At 38.3% G+C, this 22402-nt stretch overlaps 1 protein-coding gene across 2 annotated transcripts in view; it reads left to right on the top strand.

The window, feature by feature from the left end:
- The window catches only part of vwc2 (von Willebrand factor C domain containing 2), a 45574-nt gene extending 24402 nt beyond the window's left edge, over positions 1–21172 (top strand). The window contains exon 5 of one of the 2 annotated variants that reach the window (XR_009328533.1): positions 19294–19404. Coding sequence is in view for 1 of the 2 variants with exons in the window: in XM_033999188.3 (XP_033855079.3) it covers positions 19294–19445 (152 nt within the window). In the remaining variant the exon portion in view is untranslated. Of the gene's footprint in view, positions 1–19293 lie in introns of both variants that reach the window. The other variant, XM_033999188.3, reaches the window with a different exon arrangement.
- The last annotated feature ends 1230 nt before the right edge of the window (positions 21173–22402 follow it).

Genomic DNA, 22402 nt, shown 5'->3' on the forward strand with positions numbered 1-22402 from the left:
CCTATCACTATTGAACATCTTATTATAAAAAAAGAATGTAACAATAACTAAAACTTTCATAATACTTCAGGGTCTGTGTCTTGTTTTTACTGTGAACCTGAATAATAAACACTCATTTTTTTGCAATCTGCCTCCTTGTTGTTTTGTATACTTTCTATCAGTCACTGATGTTCTGCCCAGTTAAATACCTGTGCGGGAGATAATTAGAGGCCCCTCACCTTTATTGAGAGTGGCGTAGTCGAAACATACAATTGATAATTTAACCTCTTGTTTGATTGATAACTAAATTCCAGTAACACGCTACAGCAAGGATGCATAGATGTCACAATCAAGCGATATTCTTCAAAATAAATTCACCATCTGAATAAGGATGCTTGGCACAAGCTTTTCACTAAAAGGAGGCGTGAAAATACTGCCAAAAAACAAATTTAAAAACCTGAAACTCTGGCACACAAAAAAAACCTCTCAAGTGCTACTCTACCATCGACAGACTACAACAAACCATGTCATTGCACACCACCTTTAATACTTTATTTATTTATTTTAAAAGAATTGCGATCAACAGTAAATGCCTTTAAAATGCTACAAACAAGTATAAACAACAAAAATAAGTATTATATTATGTTATACTTGGATATTTAACATGTACAAAATCTTGTAAAAAAATAAACATTTTGTCAACCAATACCTGTGCTTCAATATGAAGTTGCATTGCACTAAAAAAAAATTTTGTTGAAAAAAAAAACTGTTCACAAAGAGAGCTAAAAAAGAAAGATAGGCTCCATCCCTCGAAAAAAATAAAGAAGAGAATCCAAATAGCGACGTTATTAGAGTTTCAAAGTCGTGTAAATGGAGGCACGTTTACTCCAAATTGCCTGTCGTCTCACTCAGGCATCAATTCTACAAGTCAACAGGCTGCACAATAGTGCTGGCCTAGTATATGAAACTTGCAAGATAAAATCATATATATTTTCAATAATGTACTGTAGGAGGTCATAATCAGGCTACTGTAAAGAATGCAGTAACCAAATACAGTGCTAGAAACGTATGTGATACACAGAGACTCTCATTCTAAGATAGGAAATTGACATACGGTGAAAAAACAAAAAAAAAGATTATCTCTAGGGCCAAATCAATAATTTTAGAAGCGGTAAATCTTTTCTACATCTGCCCCAGCTCCCCTGTAACTCTCAGAACTCTATTCTGCTAGTAAACAGGAGCTGGTTGTGGTAGGCTATATATATGTAGTGTTCTGCATTTCCATTTTATTCAGAATCTTACTGAACAATTACAGTTTTTTTATTTTTTTTAATTGAACCTCGGTTTTTACTGATTTATACACGATTTTTAGTCTACTATTCAGTATTTTCCTGGTACTGTTTTCTAGGAAATACACAATATTTGGATAAAAAAATGCTGTTTTATTTTGACTCCAACATTGTAATAAGCAACCCTACACTGACCTAGGGTACAGCAGGTATATTTAGACGTCAGAGGATAAAATAACGTTCAAACGTCACACGTGATTGGCTCTCTGCTGCTTTTCAAACACATTATCACCTGATTCTGTTGGCCAGTGGTCAATCAGTCCGATTATTGTGGCAAGTGCTGGGAGTAGTACCTAGCTTGATCAAAAACTAAATTGAAATACATGAAAATATAGTAGTTTTAGATTTTTTACAGTAACGACCCCAGACTGTACAGGTTTTACTGTAGAACAAAATTAAATCACCAAGGAAAATTAAAAAAAAAAAAACACCCCCACGAAGAAGGACTAAAAAAGGATTAGATTACTTTGGACAAGAAGACTAAATTGAAAGACACTGCAGCACAGGAAGAAGAAAAACACACAAAGACACACAAAATTGGATGTTCTTGTGAGACAAAGATCCCAAAAAACAGTACATTTAAATAAATTGTATTCTTTTAGAAAAGTTGTTAAGGAAATCCCTTTTTCAACGTGAAAGTAATATATCCCTGAGAAGAGTTTGATTCTGAACTGAACGTCCCATCTGCCTGATCTCCTCACTCGCACAACAGAGAATGATGCTTCGCTCCACTTTGTTACACTGGTCCCGCCTCCGTCCCCACTGGATTGGTGCTCTAGCTCTAAACTTGATTGACAATCATGTCATTGCCCTGTTGGAGCCAGGAGCAAATTCAATACATTTGTAGGTATAACTTTTTTACTCTGAATAACGAGTAATAGCAAAATGACTTGTGTATTACTCGTACATGGAAAAAATGGCCATACTTGTTACAAATATTCATTTCTGCTCAGACTCTGGCACACCCCTAATAGATATGGCTACTCTTTTGGTTTCATATATTGCCCAATGTGAGCATCACACAGATGCAGATCTAACCAACATTATTTCTCTGCAATCCATTCTGTCAGCATGTTTTACTCTTCTCTGGCTCTTTGTGAATGCCTCGTGGGAATATGACTGATCAGTTCTTCACACTGAATTAGATTTTTTTTCTTCTAAAAGCAGAGACATCTGATCTTCATTTCAAATCATTCCTTTGAACAGATTGATTGAAATGAAAACCCTAAATAATATGAAATGACAAGCTTCGGGGCCTGAGTGATTATAGCTAAATGGAAAATATTGTAAGTCCTATTTCCTTAAAGAGGAAGAGCTCCCTTATCCATTTTTCAGTAAGCTGAAATGGGTAACAGTTGCTATAAACGTAGTGCTTTCTCCCATGTATTATGTATGGCTGTGAGTGTTATCCATCAGTGGTTTATTACTATTTAATGAAGAGTTGTATTGTTGAATTGATAAGAATATTGAGTAACAGGAGGTTTTGTGTCGAAGACTCATTATAACTAAAATGTCAGTGTATCAAACAAGATTTGTGTTGCGCTAGTTTTAGCACTAGCCGTTTGCACTAGCAGGATCATAAAAATCTCCACCAAGTTTAGCTCCTCTCAGCAGACAGTCTAAAAAAAAAAGAAGGATTGGATAGGTATGTTTCAATAATCAATGCATTATTATTGGCAGTGAAACATCTGGAATATAACCACTTATTTTTAGGAATGTATTCAACCTGTGCCACTAATTTAAGTGAATAGCAGATCAGGTCTCATTATTAGTTTTAAAAGACCTTTGATCTGGAGTATCGCATTGAAATCTGGTTTAAAAAGAGGGCATTCTTGGAAGAGCTGGAGCAGAATACAAAAAAATAAGTCTTCAGCACCTCATCGGTTCTCTGAAGGTAAATGCTTTATCTGTCTTATCTGCTGAAAAGCCTAGTAAATGTGGATGTTGTGGGAAGGCTAATCACAGTGATAATGATTGCTGGTTTAGACAGACCTGTCACAACTGTGGCAAGAAAGGCCGTATCGGGCACGTTTGCAGAGGGTAAAAGAAAGAAGACGGAACAGCACGTAAGGGAAACAAAAAGAGAGTAGTGCATCACATAGAAGCACAGGGAATGTCCAGTGATGACACATACTCTGAATTAGCATTACATGTGCTCAGTCTTAAAGAAGAAATGGCAACTCTTTGTGTAACACCTGAAATAGAGGGAAAAACACTGAAAATGGAATTGGACACAGGCTGCGGTTTCATTGATTTCAACAGAAATGTATGAAGCAATGTTAAAAGACTTACCTTTGCAAACCAATGACATTGTGCTGCAGACTTACACTGAGGAGGCAGTTTCACCTGAGGGTGTCATCAAAGTGAAGATAAAAATGAATGAACAAACAGCATTGTTCCCCTTGTACGTAAAGTGTAGCGATTGGGCCATGCCAGTGGTAGCAGTAGTGAAGAAAGACGGCTATGTGAGAATATGTGGGGACTTTAAATTGACTATTAATCCTGTTCTCTGTGTGGAACATTATCCAATTCCATGCATTGAAGATCTGTTTGCTTCCTTAGTGCAAGGTCAGCTCTTCAGCAAGCTGGACTTGTCACATGTTTACCTACAAATGAAAGTAAAAGCAAATTCAAGGAAGTACCTCACAATCACCACGTAAAAGGGCCTCTTCTGCTACAATCGCTTACCTTTTGGCATTGCCTCAGCCCCAGCCATGTTCCAGAAGGCAATGGACCAGGTTTTACAGGGCCTTCCCAATGTGCACTGTTACCTGGATGATATACTGGTGACTGAAAGCAACGATGCAGAGCACCTCAAGAACCTGGATGCGGTTCTACAGTGCCTGGAAGATTTCGGCTTGCATGTACAGAAGGGGAAGTGTGATTTTTTTTATTTGGAGTACCTGGGTCACACCATTGATGCTGCAGGTTTGCACAAATCGCCAGAGAAAGTAAAAGCAATTGTGGACGCCCCAGCTCCGGAAAACGTGAGTCTGTTACGCTCATTCTTAGGCCTGTTAAATTATTATGGCAGATTTAAACCCAATCTTGCTACAATTCTGAACCCCTTCAATGCTTTGCTGTGTAAAGGTAAGTCATGGTCTTGGACAAAGGACTGTGAGACGGCATTCAAAAAGGCCAAAGAGCAGCTTGTTTCACAGGACGTGCTCACCCACTACAATCCACAGCTATGCATCAGACTGGCTTGTGATGCATCACCCTATGGTGTGGGTGCAGTCATTTCCCATGTTTTACCAAATGGTGATGAAAAGCCAATTGCCTATGCATTCAGGACTCTCAGCAAAGTTGAACAAAACTATGCCCAAATTGAGAGGGAAGCCTTGGGGTGGGTGTTTGGGGTTCGCAAGTTCTACCCTCCTTGCTGACCACCGTCCTCTCACCACAATCTTGAAACCTCATAAAGGTTTTCCTTCACTAGCAGCAGCCAGAATGCAATGGTGGGCACGTTTGCTGTCAGCTCACAACTATCACATCGAGTACAAGAAGGTGGCTCTTCATGGTAATGCAGATGGGCTCTCAAGATTGCCTCTACAAGTAGCTCACAATGAAAAAGCTGACACAGTTGATGTCTTCTACATTAGCCAGATTGAGAAATTGCCCGTCAACAGTACTGAAATAAAAAGGGAAACCAAAGTTGATCCCATATTGTCTCAAGTCTTGGAGATCAAACTGATGGGAAGTCCTGCTGCAAAAGAGGATATCAAGAGTGAGTTATCACCATTCTATGCCAGAAGTGAACTTTCTGTACAACAAGGTTGCTTGATGTGGGGCATCCGTGTGATAGTCCCTTCAAAACTGTGCAGCCGTGTCTTGGAAGAGTTACATGTGGGACATTCTGGCATTGTAAGAATGAAAGCTGTGGCTAGAAGCTATATTTGCTGGCCAGGAATTGATTCCCAAATTGAACAACAGGCAAAGACATGCACTTCCTGTCAGCGTGTTCAGAAATCACCATGTCTTTCACCTCTTCATCCCTGGATGTGGCGTAGCAGTCCATAGCAGCGCATCCATGTTGATTTTGCAGGACCATTTGAGGGACACATGTACTTGGTTATTGTCGATGCCCACTCAGTGGCCAGAAATCCAAGTAATAGACACTACACTGCCAGAAAAACCATTCAAGTGCTGCGAGGACTGTTCAGCCGTTACGAGATTCCTAAGCAGCTTGTCAGTGATTATGGACCGCAGTTCATTTCCATTGACTTTGCAGCATTTTTGAAGTCCAATGGCATAAGGCATATCTGTAGTGCTCTGTACCACCCCACCACTAATGGTCTGGCGGAGCGCTTTGTGCAAACCATGAAACATGCTCTGAAATCTGCTTTGGGACATGCTACTCTACATCAGAGGTTGGACAGCTTCCTGCTGACCTACTGGAACACCCCCCATGCAACAACGAAGGAATCCCCAGCTTTGTTGTTTCTCAACCACAAGCTTCGCTCCCGCCTTGATTTGCTGAAGCCAGATGTGGCATCTATGGTTTTGAAGAATCAGGAATCTCAGATGCTACGCAGACAAGCACAGTCAAAGGACAGGCAGTTTGTGGTTGGTCAAGCTGTACTTGCTCAAGATTACCGGAAGGGGGAGAAGTGTACTCCTGGAGTTGTGATATCCATACAGGTCCAGTTTCATATACAGGTGATGTGGGAGCGGAAGAGAAATGGAAACATCATGTTGACCAGCTATTGGATTGTCTGAAACATACTAACTGGGAAATCTTCAATGGAGAACATCTGGAAACATCGCAGTCGATGGACGCTTCAATTCCATCCTCAGTAGCTCATGGACGTACTACTATGACTGAAGAGGTGGTGGAAAAGAGCATTGATGAGACTGTACAACCACTGCCTGATGCCCCAAAGAGAGGTACCATGCCAACTGTTGCTACAGAGAGACGCTATCCATCCCGAATCCCGAAACTTCCTGACTGCTTAAATTCATAGGACATTCGGTAGTTAACCCTTTACGGTCCGATGTCGGACCCTGTCCAACATCATCAAAAAGGCGTCAATCACAGGTCCCATTTTTCTCCGGAAAAAGTCAAGAAAAGCTTTCAATGGCCGAGAGAAGCCGGAAAACAAATGGAGGTGCAATAGTCCCGCATAGTCTGTGTGGCTGTGTGGTCCAGTGGTTAAAGAAAAGGGCTTGTAACCAGGAGGTCCCCGGTTCAAATCCCAGCTCAGCCATGGACTCATTCTGAGCAAGTTACTTACCCTCCTTGTGCTCTGTCCTTCAGGTGAGATGTAATTGTAAGTGACCCTGCAGCTGATGCATAGTTCACACACCCTAGTCTCTGTAAGTCGCCTTGGATAAAGGCATCTGCTAAATAAACACATAATAATAGTCCCTTTTCCACAGACATAACATGGACATAAACAAACAAGATAGCTGCTTCTGCATCCAGCGCTCAAAGAAAATTTGAACATGCAGCCACTGCGTAAGTGTGTCATATTATTTACTAGTATAAACCTTAACAGTTACTGTATAGTATTCGTACATAATAGTTAGTAGTAAGACAGCTCCTGTCTTCTTGAATGGGTACTTTGTAACTGCAGTTAGGTTTTTGTTTGTTTTTTGGTTTTTATGCATCACTTGTTAATAAAGGCCTTTCTTTCACAGATGATGGTTTAGGAGGTGTAAGTCAGATTTACTGTGGAGAAGCAATTTGAATGTTTTTATTAACATAAAAGGAAAACTCGGATCAAATCTGCAGTGTGTGTTGTTGCTGGTTTATACTTAAATTGTTTATTTTCGGCTGCAGCTAAAGAAGCAGAATGTTACCGATTGAAAATGCCACAAAAAGTAGAAGACAGTAAAACTGACGTGACTGTTCAATTGAAGATCTTTTTTTTAAGATATGTTTTGGGCCTGTTTTGTTTCTGCGCTCAGGTAAGTAATGTGCTAATGTTCTACAAAGAAAAGGACAGTGCTCCCTTTCTCTTCTGAAGGAGGTGGGAGGCCCTGGAGGCTATTTCTCTTCAGTGCTGCTTCTCATTAGTGTGGCACTGTTTGATGCACAGAGCAGAAAACATTTGTTTCCTATGTATGCTTGACACAATAACTATAAAGAGTAAGCAGCTTCAAATGTCATTTTAAATGGTTTTGCATTTCCTTTGCTATTTTATGGTGTTTGCAATTATTCTGAATGGTTCTGGGTTCTGTTGCTTCAGGATTGATTTATTATAATTTTTCTCCAAATCTGCCTTTACCTGGCTTTGAGCTTGTCTGGACATCCGTGGGGCTGGCAGAGTTGAAAGGTCTTATTTTAACATGATTTGTATGGAATTAGGAAGAGCGTTCAGTACTGGAATTTAGGATTCTCTAGATAAGCTCAAAGCCACTTACACCAGAAAAGTACTGTTTATATACCATTTAATAAGGAGGCTGTGAGGTCCAGTGGTTAAAGAAAAGGGCTTGTAACCAGGAGGTACCCTGTTCAAATCCCACCTCAGCCACTGACTCATTGTGTGAACCTGAGCAAGTCACTTAACCTCCTTGTGCTCTGTCTTTCGGGTGAGACGTAATTGTAAGTGACTCTGCAGCTGATGCATAGCTCACACACCCTAGCCTCTGTAAGTCGCCTTGGATAAAGGCGTCTGCTAAATAAACAAATAATAATAATAGTCTCACTAGAACTCACTCTTTCTAAAAACTTACAATAAAAAATACCATGTATGTTACATAACTGTTGGGGGAAAGAAATGACAAACTTTAAGAAATCACTGTTATGGATTTGTAAATATCCCAGTACGTCTTTTCCTGTGTACAAATGTTATCATGCATGGGTACAATTCCGAAGTTTAAAAAAAAACAAAAAAAAAAACAGCACCCCTTTTTTGTTTGTTTGATAGTACAGTAGTTCTGATTTTTTGTGGTTTATAATAAGTGAATCTGTTTGGTGTAAGATGTCTCTTTTTATAAGAGACATCATTTTGTACACTTTGAACCTTTTGCCGAAACTGCACAAGATCTCTTATAAAGTATGAGACACAAGAATACTGTACATCAAAGGTGCGCAATCAAACTTTTATCACGGGCCGCATATCCAGAAAACTAGTTTAACCTAGTGTGTATAGCGGGCCCTATATTACTAAAGAATAATCAGAGTTTAACCCTTAGCTGCAATATACATAAGCATATACATATAGGCAATTTACCTTAGAATTACTGTTAATTTGGTTTCGTACTGCACGATACACAACACAACCAGAAATATACAAAAACAATTAAAAACAAAGCATTAACATCGTACTGTCATACCATATACACACGCATTGCATACACACGCATTGCACAATCATATACACACGCATTGCACAATCATATACACATGCATTGCACAATCATATACACATGCATTGCACAATAACACAAAGCAAATTAAATATCTACTTGCTGAAGCGTTTTTTATTTTAGCCATCTAGTTGTTCAGTTGTAGCAGGCAGCAATGCAGCAATGCAGCACAGGGCAGTGATGTCACTTCCCTAGCAACAAGCCTCCTATGTTGGGAATGCTGCTATGCAATAGAGTCTTATTTCCATCCCTGAGGTGGAATACATCATTAAATTAAAAGGCATTTGAAGCCTTTTTTTTTTGTCCCAAGCTGGTTTCACTTTGTGAGCATTATTATGGGTTGTAAAGAGGATATCTTAGACACAGCACTGTTTTAAAACAAACACTTATTTCTCTTTTGATTATTGGAAAAATGTAAAATATGCCTCTCGTTCTGAGTGATGCTTTTTTTGTTTGTTTCATAATGTTGTTGTTTTTTTGTTTTGTTTGTTTTTTTAATATCTTAGTTAGCATTAGTAATGTAATTTACCAAAACAAATCAACTGTAGAATACACACACACACACAGTCGAATTGGGTACTGGAGCACACACAAGTGTGTGCTGGGAGGGGGTGAATTTAAATGTGCTGTGTAAATGACACCTGAGAATAGATTTTGGACAGAGTGCAATCACACTTTTTTTAACTGCAACCTTTTTCACAGAAAGAAACATAAATGTGATTGAGATAGACAAATGGCTTAACAGGTATCAATTGAATTGCTAAAGGAGAGAATAAAAGTCAGGATTAAACACAGAAAATCTGAATGATACAATAGACAATACTTTTGAAACAATGCCGTTGACTGTTATTCTGAGTGGTAACAACCTTTAGCTTAAAAAAACAAAAACAAAAACAAAACAGTAATGGGGGTGTGGCAGAAATACAATGAGTTTTGGTTGTAAATCTCCCTCCCGACCTGTGAGGGCGCTAACCAGCGAGAACAGATTTCTTTGGGCGGGCTGGTCTGACAATTCTTTCCTCGGGTCGGGAAGTCGGCCAGTCTGGATGAAGGCGAGACGGATTGAACGGATTGACCCGGAAAGGAAACGACATGGCAGCCGCAGGTTGGTGAGGCGGTTGCACTCTTTTACCAAGGGGTCATGTCTGACAACATAAAAGGGGGCGGAGAATCGCAATCTGTTCCTTCGCTTGGTTTGTGGTTTTTAAACCTAGAAGGACGGTGAGATACCCCAAAAGATTGCAACGGTATTGTGAGTGTTTTTTTTGTTTGTTTGTTCTGTCTGTTAGTAATTGTCTTGTTTGTAAATCACCAGACAGCTAACACGATTCCGGAGCTGCCGCCTTGGGGCAGCACAAAGCCGGAACAGCACTTCACCACTGTCATGAAATAAACTGTATCACCCACCACAAGCACTACAGCACGCACCCAGGACTGGTGACCGTGTTTTGTACATTGTGGGAGAGATACGTGTATTTATTATTTGGGACTGTAACCCGTTGATTTATTCCAGTGCAGTACACGTTGTTGTGTATCGCCTGGAGTTATTGTTTGGTCCCCAGACCAGGATTATAATCATTAAAAACCTGTTTCCCGCTGGATTACAATTCTCTGTCTGTTCATTGCGCACTGCATCACTCCTGCACCTGTACACAATCAGTCACTTTGCCACAGGGGATCTAAAGTAAATATAACTGAATCAAATCTCCTTCAGATCCCGAAAGTCAAAAAACTTGTGCCAGGACGGAGGGATAAATCTTCAGCAGCCCTGAGCAGAAGCAGCTGATGGTCAAGGCTGGCGCAAGGATTTTTTCCGCCCTAGGCAAACAAAATTTTGCTGCCCTCCCTTTTCACTCTTTTTCAACATTTATTTATATATATATATATATATATATATATATATATATATATATATAATATATATATTTTTTGGTTCCTGGGTAGTAAGTGTTATTTCCTGATTGCCTATGCCTCAAAAGTATAGAAAATGGCTGAGTAAACTTGGAGTAACTTCTAGAACTTTCTAGAACTTTCCAGTAATATATATAGTAGTATAAATACAGGGGCCTTAAGCCCACCAGTTCAGTTTAGTTCCAGCTGCCTAAGTGGATAAATATCTGCATTTTTCTGAGATGGCATCAAGGTCATAGGAGACTTCAAAATGGTGGCATTCCTGATGGGTCTCCAAGGCGGTTTTACTAAGTTTCCCTGCTATCTTTGCCTTTGGGACAGCAGGGACACCAAGGTGCACTACCACAGGCGGGACTGGCCACAGCGGACCGAGTTCTCTGTGGGAAGGAACAACGTCAAGTGGGAGCCACTGGTGGACCCCCGGAAGGTGCTGATGCCACCACTGCACATCAAATTGGGCCTTATGAAACAATTTGTCAGAGCTCTAGATAAGGAGTCGGCAGCCTTCAAGTACCTTCAAGACTTCTTCCCTAAGCTGTCTGAGGCAAAGGTCAAAGCCAGTGTCTTCGTCGGACCACAGATAAAGAAGATCCTGGAGTGCAATGAATTCCCCAAGAAGCTCACTAGTAAGGAGAAAGCGGCTTGGAACAGCTTTGTCGCAGTGGTTCGGGGCTTCCTGGGCAATCACAAGGCCGAAAACTATGTGGAGCTGGTTGAGACTCTGGTGAAGAACTACGGCACAATGGGCTGTAGGATGTCCCTCAAAGTCCATATCCTTGATGCTCATCTTGATAAATTCAAGGAGAACATGGGAGCGTACTCGGAGGAGCAAGGCGAGCGCTTCCACCAGGATATACTGGACTTTGAACGCCGCTACCAAGGACAGTATAACGAGAACATGATGGGAGACTACATTTGGGGGCTGATTCGTGAAAGTGATTTACAGTATAATCGTAAATCTCGAAAAACTACTCGCTTCTAAATCTTTTGTAGTCATTTTTGTATTACTTTAGTATAAATACATGTTAATTTGGATTCATGTTGTTTTTTTCTGACTTTATGTGAACGAAAAGACACAAATTCGCCCGTTTTCTCATTGGAAATAGGTAAATTTCAAAATATCACTGTCCTGGTCACAAAAGCAAAGTTTGTGGGGAATAATAGCCATTTTCTATACTTTTGAGGCATAAGCAATTAGGAAATAACACGTACTACCCAGGAACAAAAATTGTGTTACATAGTGTAATCAATGTATAAACAAATTATTGTACACCAGATTATGTTTTCTTTTTTTTTTTTTTTACATCATCACAAAACTATATACAATCATCACTCTGGTTACAAATGCAGTGACATCTACTGTCAGCTCTACAATGACAATATTTATGATCAGGATACGCAGGTTACTTCAAACACATTGTATTTTCATTGTACCTTATTTGTACAGTACTGTATTGCGTTCCTTAACTACTATAAAACTAGTAGCTAACGTGTAGGTTAGTGATCATATAATCTTGCACAGCAAATCCTCTGGTACTTTTTTCTATAGGCAGATCCTTGACTTTAGAATTAATTTTAAAGAATTAAAGAATCTTTACCGATGTGTTATGAAAATGCTTAAATGGCAACAACCACTTTAATTTCAGTGCCTGGCACCGATGAAGCGATCTCTTTTCCTTGTTGTGTAAAGACAATAATGGGCCATGCAGAAATCAAATATTTTTTTCTGCACCTTCAAGCAGTGTTGCCAATTTAGCAAATTTCTCGCCAAATCTAGTGACTTTAAGGGCTGACTTGGTGAGATTTGTTGTCAAAAGCAACTAGCTACAAATCTAGAGATTTCCAGGACAGTCATCAGATAATTTCAGAGCTATAAAATCGGTAAAACGTTTCGATTATCCTGTATTAGCAACGTCCTTTTATAAGAATCATTGTCAGGATAATTAAATGAAATCCAATAATGCCCCATCTCATTTGAATATGCAAGGAACTTCAATGCATCCTTTGCTTAGCAACGGGCTCAACAACCACGAGCCTGTTCCACGGGGAGACCAGATTTCGCTTGACACCGCGTCGGTGTGATCACCCCGCCCCCCCAGCGTTCCCGTGCTTCCAGATTTAGGACTACACCACTGCTCATGATAGGGTTCCGTAACATCAGCAATAAGTTTTGCAGAACAAGAAGCAGTGATCTAAGATGTGAAGATTTTACTACTAAAGAAATGTGAAGTATAAAATGTAATTATGTACCGTTTTTTCCGCCCCCTTCAATTTGCCGTCCTAGGCGGCCGCCTGTTCAGCCTATATGGTTATACCGGCCCTGCTGATGGTATGAATGCAGCAGGTCATTGTGGCAGCTGATGTTAATATTTTTAGTCAGTGTTGCATTGCTGTTGAGAAAAAGCTTTACAGGAACTGTTAGGAGGACAAACTGCACTGCGAGCTTGGTTGTGCTCTGCATGTGTAACAAGGTTAATGTACCATTTATTGTTAATAACCCCAACAATTGAATTTCACCCGGGGCTATTAAAAAAGAAGAGTCATTATTGGCCCTCCTTCCTCAATGCAATCATGCAGAGAAAATCTATTTCTGCCCAAACTAGAACCGTATGGTTAAATGCTGCCTTGTCCTCCTTTGAAAAGCAGAAAACACCTTGGTGACAGGTTTTCAGTGGCATCTACTTGTATCCAAATGTCAATGGGTACTTTCAAAAGGATAATGCAACCAGCCACTGTGCTAGAATTTTGATGGTTTGAGGAGAGAATAAATGCTAAAGCAAGTAGCTGGTATGACCCTTATACAAGTTTACTAAAGTAAAAACGCAGCAGCCCAGAGAGATCTGGAAAAGCACATAAAAAAACATGGCAAACCATGGTAAACTAAGGTAATTGTATAGTATAAACCTAGGAATTGTAAACTCAGTTGCTTTTCTGGAAGGAGAATCCGCCCCCCAACCGATACGTCATCAGCACTCACTTAAAGGCTTTGTGTGTGTTATTCACCCATGTCGTTTCTTTTGTTTCGGCCTCTCAGTCACACACGGAGAGGCTGAAACGGGAAATGACCATCTTAGAGCCTAGAGGAAGGGCTACCCTCAGCCATGGATTCCCTGAGGTTTCCCCCTAAATTGAAAATTAGAAATATGTGAGTAGGGTTTTTTTCCTTACCTGAGTGCTAAGCGATTCGTATTTAGTTCTGCAGGGTTTGTGTTTGCTCTTTCCCTCAGCGCAGTCATGCTCTGGGCGACAGGCCGTGTCTCAGCTGCTCATTTTCATAAATGTTTCCATATTTTTGGAGGTAGGTGGCAGTTCGCCATTGTGGGGTGCGTTATTCATTTATTATTATTTTTCCATTCATGGTTTGATGGCCTCGTATTTTGGGGGCAGGTGGCCCATAGCTACTTCCAATCTGCGGCACTGGGATACATGATATCGTTCATGTTTTTCCTAGCCGGCCTCCGCAGGTAGCTGTCGAGCACCCACGGACGAGGCCTCCAGCCAAATTTATCATTCACTTGGGCCCTGAGCGCCCATCACAGTCATCACATTAAATCATTAAATCACCAGTCAATTGCAAATCAATAAATCATCACATTGCAGATTCTTTGTACTGAAAAGCATGGGAAAACTGCAAAATTAGCTGTGCAAATTTACCATGGAAAATCTTTATAATCGGAAAGAAGGCAAATTCTGTTACAAGTGCAGAAACTCTTCAGATCTCTTGACAGCTCCCAAACCAAGCCCAGCATGTTTTATTTTGTTTTTAGCAGCAGCAGTACTGTAGGAGAATTGGCTCCAAACATGAGTTTTGAAAATTATCTTCTGAGGAATAATTTGTGATAAACAGGCTGACTGAGCCAGAAGCACATTAGGAGATTCAATATAGAGTATGCAAGCAGCGTAATGGAACAGAATACCAGGGAGACGAGAACTGCTCAGAGGCAGATTCTAATTAAAGAAGAAACTGTAAGATGGAGCAATAGGCAGCAAGGGACTTGAGATATTTGCAGACTACTGACTGAGTATTATTGCATATCAATAACTAAAAACTCATACAGACTAATGTATAACTCACGTTTTTCAAGATGTTTGATGCCACAGTGCATCAGACAGAAAACTTTGAAAAGCAGCCTGGACAGGGCCTGAAATATCAGTGTTATTTTTAACTAATGTTTTATTCTTCCTGTTTAGGATCACTTGTATATCATTTTCAGTTTCAGTCATCATGGGAACTTTTTAAAACTCAGAACTTAGGCCTAAATGTCCCCAAAATTGATTAAAAAAAATACATTAGTTACAATAACTGGCATCTCTATATCAGTAACCCTTCTATATCAGTGTATTGACAAGCCTTGACAAGCATTATATTACCAGCAATCTTAACAGAACCAATAGCAGGCCACAGCATTAACATCAAAGGCAACACCATGGAGCAGAAACATACTATTTAGTTTGCTTTTCAGTAAGCTAAACGTTTTAGTATGGCTCTATTAGAACTCCCTTTAAATAAAGAAATACATAAAGAAAGAAAGAAAATACAAAGAGCACTGGCAGACATTATGCAAATCCTAAAAAACACAATTAGTTCTTATAAATATGTAACCAAGAAAGGCTTGTCCCTGATGATAAGAAAGTTAATTGAATGAATTAATTCTGCATGACAAATGATCTGATTTTAAGCTACACCATTCTGAATGGAAATCTTGATTAGCAGTGCACTGTAAAGAAAGGCTCTAAAGAATATGAAAACCAGGGCTCCCATCGGAGGCTTCTGTCCTTCATCAGTGAACATTCTATCAAATCATTTTTCTTGCCATTTGCAGCTATTTATATACTTCCTATGATTAGAAATCAGTGTCGTCGTCACTGGCATCAGAAAAGTATACACGCACAAAAGAAATCAATGTGCATTTCTAGTGTGATTTTACATTTGCGAGGTACTGCAACAGTAGTATAACCAGAGGGAATGAGATGCATCTTTCAAACTGCATTAGAGTTGCCACTGCCATTTCCCCAGAGCAATGTCTTGCCCGTCATCAGATCTAATATAAAGCCATTGAGCCTCAGAAGCCTCGGGTCTAAGCAGATTATGTAGTGGAACCAATGAATATTTTGCCCTTTTAGTATGAATAGAAGACTGGATAATATGCAATAAAGTTTATTTAAGCTCCACAAAAAGGTAAATTGTAGCTATTGGAACAGTAAATGCATATGGTCCTTCGGATGAGATGTAAAACCGAGGTCCTATTGTAAGTGACTCTGCTGCAGCAGTTGTGACGCATAGTTCACCCCCAGGTCTCTGTAAGTCACTTTGGATAAAAGCGTCTGCTGAATGACTAAATAATAAATAATATTGTACCTGCACAGGCAAAGCAGTGGAAGGCATGTGCAGTTTAAATGGCCTGGATAGGAATGGAAGTCACAGATTTTGGGGTTTATGGAGGCTGGCTATTAGTTGTGGACTTCTGTTTGATAAGTAGATACGTGTAGTTTTGAAAGAAGCATGTGTTACAGCAAACTTTTTTTTTTGATATCTGGTACTATGCTTGGTTGAAGAAAACCTTACTTTCAAGTATGCTGTCACTGCTTTGTATTTCCTTTCACGTCAGCAATGGCGCTTGCATGACAGACAATAGGGGAAGAATCAGGTTAATTTATGACAACAAAAAAAGCATTGGGGTGGGGTCAATCACTCTTCAGGTGAAATGACCTAGGAAGTCCAAGACTACCTAAAAGTAAGACATCAAAAAGAGCTTCATTCTAAATAATATAATACCACTAGGTGTCATTTTTTAATTTAAATATATGTTGGCTATAACACATGCTTCTTCCAAAACTGAGACCTACTGTAGCTAATGTAAGTGAAGAACAGGTCTGATTTATGAAATGATGTCACTAGGTATCACCATGATCATTGTTTGCTTTTACTTTCCAGTCGTTGCTGTTGTAGTGAAATTGTGACATTATGTGATAACAGTGAGTGGATATAAGAGTTTACTGTGAAACAGTGTATTACAGTGCAGTGATACTTTATGATAACACTGGCGGAAAAGATTGACATACATTTACTGTAAATAGAAACACAAGTGTCCGTGTGCAACAGTTCCTTGTGTCCACATAACTGTACTGTGTCATGGACTGTACCTGCAAAATTTGTCAATCACAAGAAGGGTTTTATTATCATGACTTGTTTAAAATTTTAGAAGACATGCATGCAACAATAATAATGAATAGGAATTAAAATCAGTTGCTAACTATCGGCTAGATTCTCAAAGCTATTGTCTCCATATCGTTGTTAGGACAATTTTATTTTTTGTAACACGAAATAGACATACCTTTAGACTACTTACAAGCTCCTGGATTCTTTATTTCTGGCTTGGTAAATGTATTGGGTGCGTTGTTCCTTTCTGAAGAAATAATGCTAATAAAATGCGTATGGAGCTCTGAGAATCTAGCCCTATGTATCTTACTTTCTAAAATAATTCATAAGAAACCAGCAGATTATAAAAACGTTTTACCCAAGGGTGATAAAGGTGACGCTTTTAGTTGAAGTACTATTTTGAATGATTTTGTCGGAAGATCAAGTATACAACTATTTTCAAATTAAAATCCAATTCAGAATAGTAAATGAGGTGAACAGTCATATTCTTTTTGAACTTGAAGAGACCTTTCACTTTGATGGCAGTACACATGTAACAAAGCATGGAGAACACAACACTCTCGCAATTCCATCTCCTGAGTTGTCTATTGTCATTAATGATTTAGTTGCAAGACCAAGCCAAAACTAATTGATATAGTGCTCGAGCTGTAATGAGTCAGTTACAAATCACTTCCTATTTTACAAGCTGTTAAGCCACCCCTGCCAGCTTGCATTAAATACAGCGACTTTTATTTCTTTTTTTATTTTCTCAGAAAAGCAATTCCTGAGGAAAGGTAAACATTGAAACCTGTCTCTCTCCCCTGAAAAACGGATCAAGCAGTTGAAATATGTACAGGGTGGCCATTATTGGGTTCTGTGCATTATTAGTGATTGTGAATGTTTTTTTGTAATCATTTTTAACCTTCTGCTTGTAGTTTGTATGAAAAAAACTAGGTCTTTTAGCTATGCTGGTTTAAACGGTCCAAAAACACCTTGGTTTACTCCCCAGTTAATGAATCTCACCTGGAAATTGTTAGTTGAACCTGTTTATGCAATGCTCAAAGTCTCAAATCAACAGCACAATTCAATCAATGTAAGTATGCCCTAACCATGCACTTATTCTACTTAAACCTTTAGTTATAACCATGTGGTTATACTACAGGTTATACTGAATTAGACACTGGTTCGTTCAAACACAGCACAAGTTCCCTACCAGTAGAAAGTGTAAACTTTAATTTCCAAAGTTGCATAAATTCAATAATCGAGCAGCATAACCTGGTTTGCTTGGGAGTGATTACCCTTGGCCAGCTCTGTGTAAATGTTTCTTTGGTAATCAGCCGCTACAACTTATTCCATATGTACTATAAGTATAAGTGACCCAGTTTTGTCAGTAAGTTCTATATTTTAGATAAATTTTTCAGATCAGCAGACTTGTTTGGGGGAAGCTGGTCAACAGGTTGGGTGTAAGTCCTGCAGTGCATGCTGGAACCTATTTTTTGTGTAATTTAATATTCTCCTCAGTTTTCAATAGGCGAGATTAAGGAGCATACAATAAAGTAATGTCAAATAATTGTATAATTTCCGAAGAAAAATACAACCTGTAGACCATTTCCGTAATTACCAGATAGCGGACCACAACTGGATAACAAACAACACTGATGTTTTATCATTTGTTTCTGAACCTGTAAATCAGCATCTATCCTTGTGTCACCCCAGATCAAAATCATTAGTACATATGCAACAAGAGTGGTGGGGCATGTTTTATTGAAAACATAATCTGTGGATTATTTTTACTGTATGAATGTGAGCAATAAAATAATAAACAAGAGGCAATAAATGAAAGGAGAGCACATGCATGGTAACCAAATAGATACATTGCACATGGAAAAATGTGTGACACCATTTTAGTTGAGGGTCTGCTGTATTTACAATATACATGTACCAGTTTGCATGTTTTTTAATTCCCCATCTTTGCACCAAGAGGTAATTGCATGAATTTGAAAAATTGACCAAGTTAACGAATGAATGTCCTTTGTGCAAATTGACTTGTAAATACCTAACAAAATGGTGGAAAAATAAGTACAAATTACAAACCACAGATCAGTGCCAACAGCTGGTAATTTGAATTTGCCTGGAAAGTTTCCAAAATGAACCCTGTTAAGACATTTAAGAATGTGTGCCATGGGGATATTTTCAGTGCTTTAAACTACAAACCAGTGGGCCTAAAGAAAGTATTTACTGATTACAGTGCAACTCGATATGAAGTATCACAGCTTGGTATGGGTTATTGTTGTTGTTTAAATTCTGGTGAATTTAAACAACAACAATGTACACTAGACTGTAGCCATTAAGCAGGCCCTCTGCAACATGCTGCACCCAGTGGATGTAACAAATACCGCATAGAACAAATGTGGGGCAAAAAAATAATAATATATTGGTTAAGATAAGCATGATACTTCAGACCTGAATAAGGTTACTCATCAATATAGTTCACTTTCACTTTTGTTTTATATACCTCAAGGTGTCTATGTTACAGTATATATAAGTGTGGTGTAGGTAATTGTATTTATCAGTGATGTTTGGCTTTTTGTTTTTTATTAGGGCCAAACTGCTTTGCTGATAACGCAGTAATACCAGCTGGCCGGGAAGTGAAGATCGATGATTGCACAATATGCTACTGCACGTATGAAGAAGGCACTTGGAGGATTGAACGACAAGCCACTTGCAGCAAACACGAATGCAAGCTAAGCTAGATATCATCTTCAGATACGTAACACTGCAGGGGTAGTGACGCCATTATTCAAATGTATTCCCAGCCATGGTCTGACCCATTCCAAATGCTCTGCAGGAGTTTGATGGCCTGAATCACTCTGCATACTAAGTAGCAACAGCAATGCCTAGTGATCTAATAATGTTTATCTTAAAATTGTAATCACCTAAACTTTCTATGAATTTTTAAATCCCATGTAAGGGATTTTAATGGACTGTTAGTAGAGCTGGTATAGAACCAAAACCTTTTTTTTTATAGGATCAGAAACTATTTTAATACACTGTGATGTTAGGGAAAGTTCCAAAAACACCCTTTAGAATGTTAGGAATGAATTACTTTTACGAAATTACCAAACCGGGCCCTGTATTTGAATTAGCACCACTTATATTTATAATCAGTGAGCTAGATTCTTAATGCTATTTACTCCTTATCATTGTTTGCATTACTTTTTCATAAAGAAAAAAACAGAAATAGATAACTCAGACATTTAATGTAGGGGTAAGTAGTCTTAAGTTGTTTCTTACTTGCTTTAGCATTGTAATTGGTGTTTTTCCTTCAGAAAAATAAATGTACTTATGATGATTTGGAGAAAGCTTGTGAAAGCTGCCAGACTGAATTTCAGTAACCATAAGTATTTAGTACAAGTACACACAAAAAAGTTCTGCTTGACTATTTGGGATGTGCAGGAAAAATACAGTAGTTTGTCCTACATCACTTCACCTTTAAGGTTGTATGGCTTACCTTGTCCTAATTGATTTTGACTTTTCAATCTTGTAATTACATGAATCGTTTTAAAGACAACTGCATTGTTTTTTTGTTTTATTTTGTTTTGTTTTTTTCATTTCTTAATAGCCTGCTATGCTGAGTTGTTTGGGTGAATGGTACAGTAAGCTTTGCCTTTGAGCCAGATCATTCCTGCAGTATCTGTATTAACTATAAGTTAATGTATCCATGTGGTGGTGCTGTTTATTTTTCACTACATTCCAGGATGCTGTTCAGATTTCTCAAGATTTTGATGGAATGTAGAAATTATTTTGCACAAAAGATGAAAGGTCTGTGTGTAGTAAGCTTTACCTTATAGACGCCACACAAGACAGATAAGGAGTCAAGGGAAAGTCTAGTCTGCATTATCTGCACACCCCTAATGCTTTTTGCATTGTTCTTTTCCAAATGAATCAAGTTCAGTTTGCTTGGAAACAAACTTGATACCTCGGTTCCATCAGAATACGCGTCACTACAGTGTTGAAAGAAATTTGTTAAAACAAATATTTAAGAGTACATGAGCCTTGTTCACAAAACTTAATGGACTATTTTAAGGAATGTTTTTTATGACTGTTTTTGAACCTTAAACAGTGCTGGGAATAAAGAAAACAGACTAATAAACCTTTTCTAAAATAGACAAACAAGGTCCCTATTCACAAAACTTTAGGATCGTTTTAAAGAATATTTCGTTTAAGAAATGTTTTTTTAAATATTTTGGTTAAGGACAGTTGTGCCAAAGTATGTGGTGTCTGTATAACAATTAGCTGTGTCATTGTTGTTACCTGTACATGTATGTGATATTATTGAATAAGCAAGGGTGTGCATTTTAGTTGTATGTTGTAAAGTTTTTGTTTATCAATATTTATTTTATTATCATTGGACTCACTGTCTTTTTTCATGGGCTTTTTTCAGTGTGTTTCTTATGAATAAAATAAAGCCTGATATAAAGGCTGTTGTTGGCTTCATTTAAAAATAACAATAGATTTGTGACTATCAAGCTGTATTTTATTAATAAAAAAAAACAGATGTTGGAAACAAGGCTCTACCTTTTCAATGCCATTTATTCCAAATCATCAAGATAATAATAAAAATTTTATTTTTATTTTATATACTCATTTTAGAATTGTAATTGGCACTATGGCAGAAGAAAAATAATCAAGTCCAAATTCTTTTAATAATTCATGAATTAAAGCTTTGTAAATAGGGCTCTATAATCAGCAATGTAGATTCCCTTTTTTATTGAATGTGAAAAAATTGTATACAAATGGTTGTTACAAAACACACACTTGGTACAGTGCTGCAAAATAACTAATGGCTAAATGTAACTCATTCAGATACAGACAAAAAATGATCATCTTTCAAAGGTTTGGAAAACCATTTGAGCTTGAGCCTCTTGACTTTTGGGACTCAATAAAATTAAATAATGTTAAAAGAATGTAAATATGTTTTCAGTAATAACAATGTTAATTTCCTATTTGGAATGGAAACGTTGAGAATAGTTTTACACGTACATTAACGGTTGTGTATAAGTCTATTGATTACTTTGAGAACTATAAAACACTGAATAGTAGTTGATGTTTAAAAAATTCAATGACAAGTTTCGACTAAAAGTCTTTCTCAATGGGGGGAATTCACTAAGCTTGTCACTAATGTGTTTTAAGCATATTTTTTTGTCACAACGTAAGCAAATGCTTGTCATTGAATGAAATAACTGGGTTGTTTATTTGAAGTTTGGTAATGCCAGTGTTTTTCTGCCTTTCAGAAATGGTGATAATGACATTGTAGTAAATTCCTTTGTGAATTCCACCCCCTCTCAGTTTATTTAACTTTGAGAATCATAGGGTTTCTTTTTACTAGCTTTTTATTATGAGTATATAAGAATGACAACCAAGGGTTTCAAATGCATTCAAATCACTGTGATCTGAACTAAGCCTGCTTTATTGTGGCATGAAGTGATGGGCTCCAATGGTAATGCCGCAACAGAATCCATTAAGTGCCAACAATTTTGCATACATGCTTTTATTTATTTATTTATTTATTTATTTATTTATTTATTTATTTATTTATTTCACTGGGCGTGAGCTGGGGGGGAAAGATAAGGCAGAAGCAGCAGCAAGGAGCAGTTAGTAGGACAGAATGTGGTCACCGACTGGGGCCGACGCTGTCGACATCCCAGGG

Source organism: Acipenser ruthenus, chromosome 4 (genome assembly GCF_902713425.1).
Source record: "Acipenser ruthenus chromosome 4, fAciRut3.2 maternal haplotype, whole genome shotgun sequence".
NCBI classification, from domain to species: domain Eukaryota; kingdom Metazoa; phylum Chordata; class Actinopteri; order Acipenseriformes; family Acipenseridae; genus Acipenser; species Acipenser ruthenus.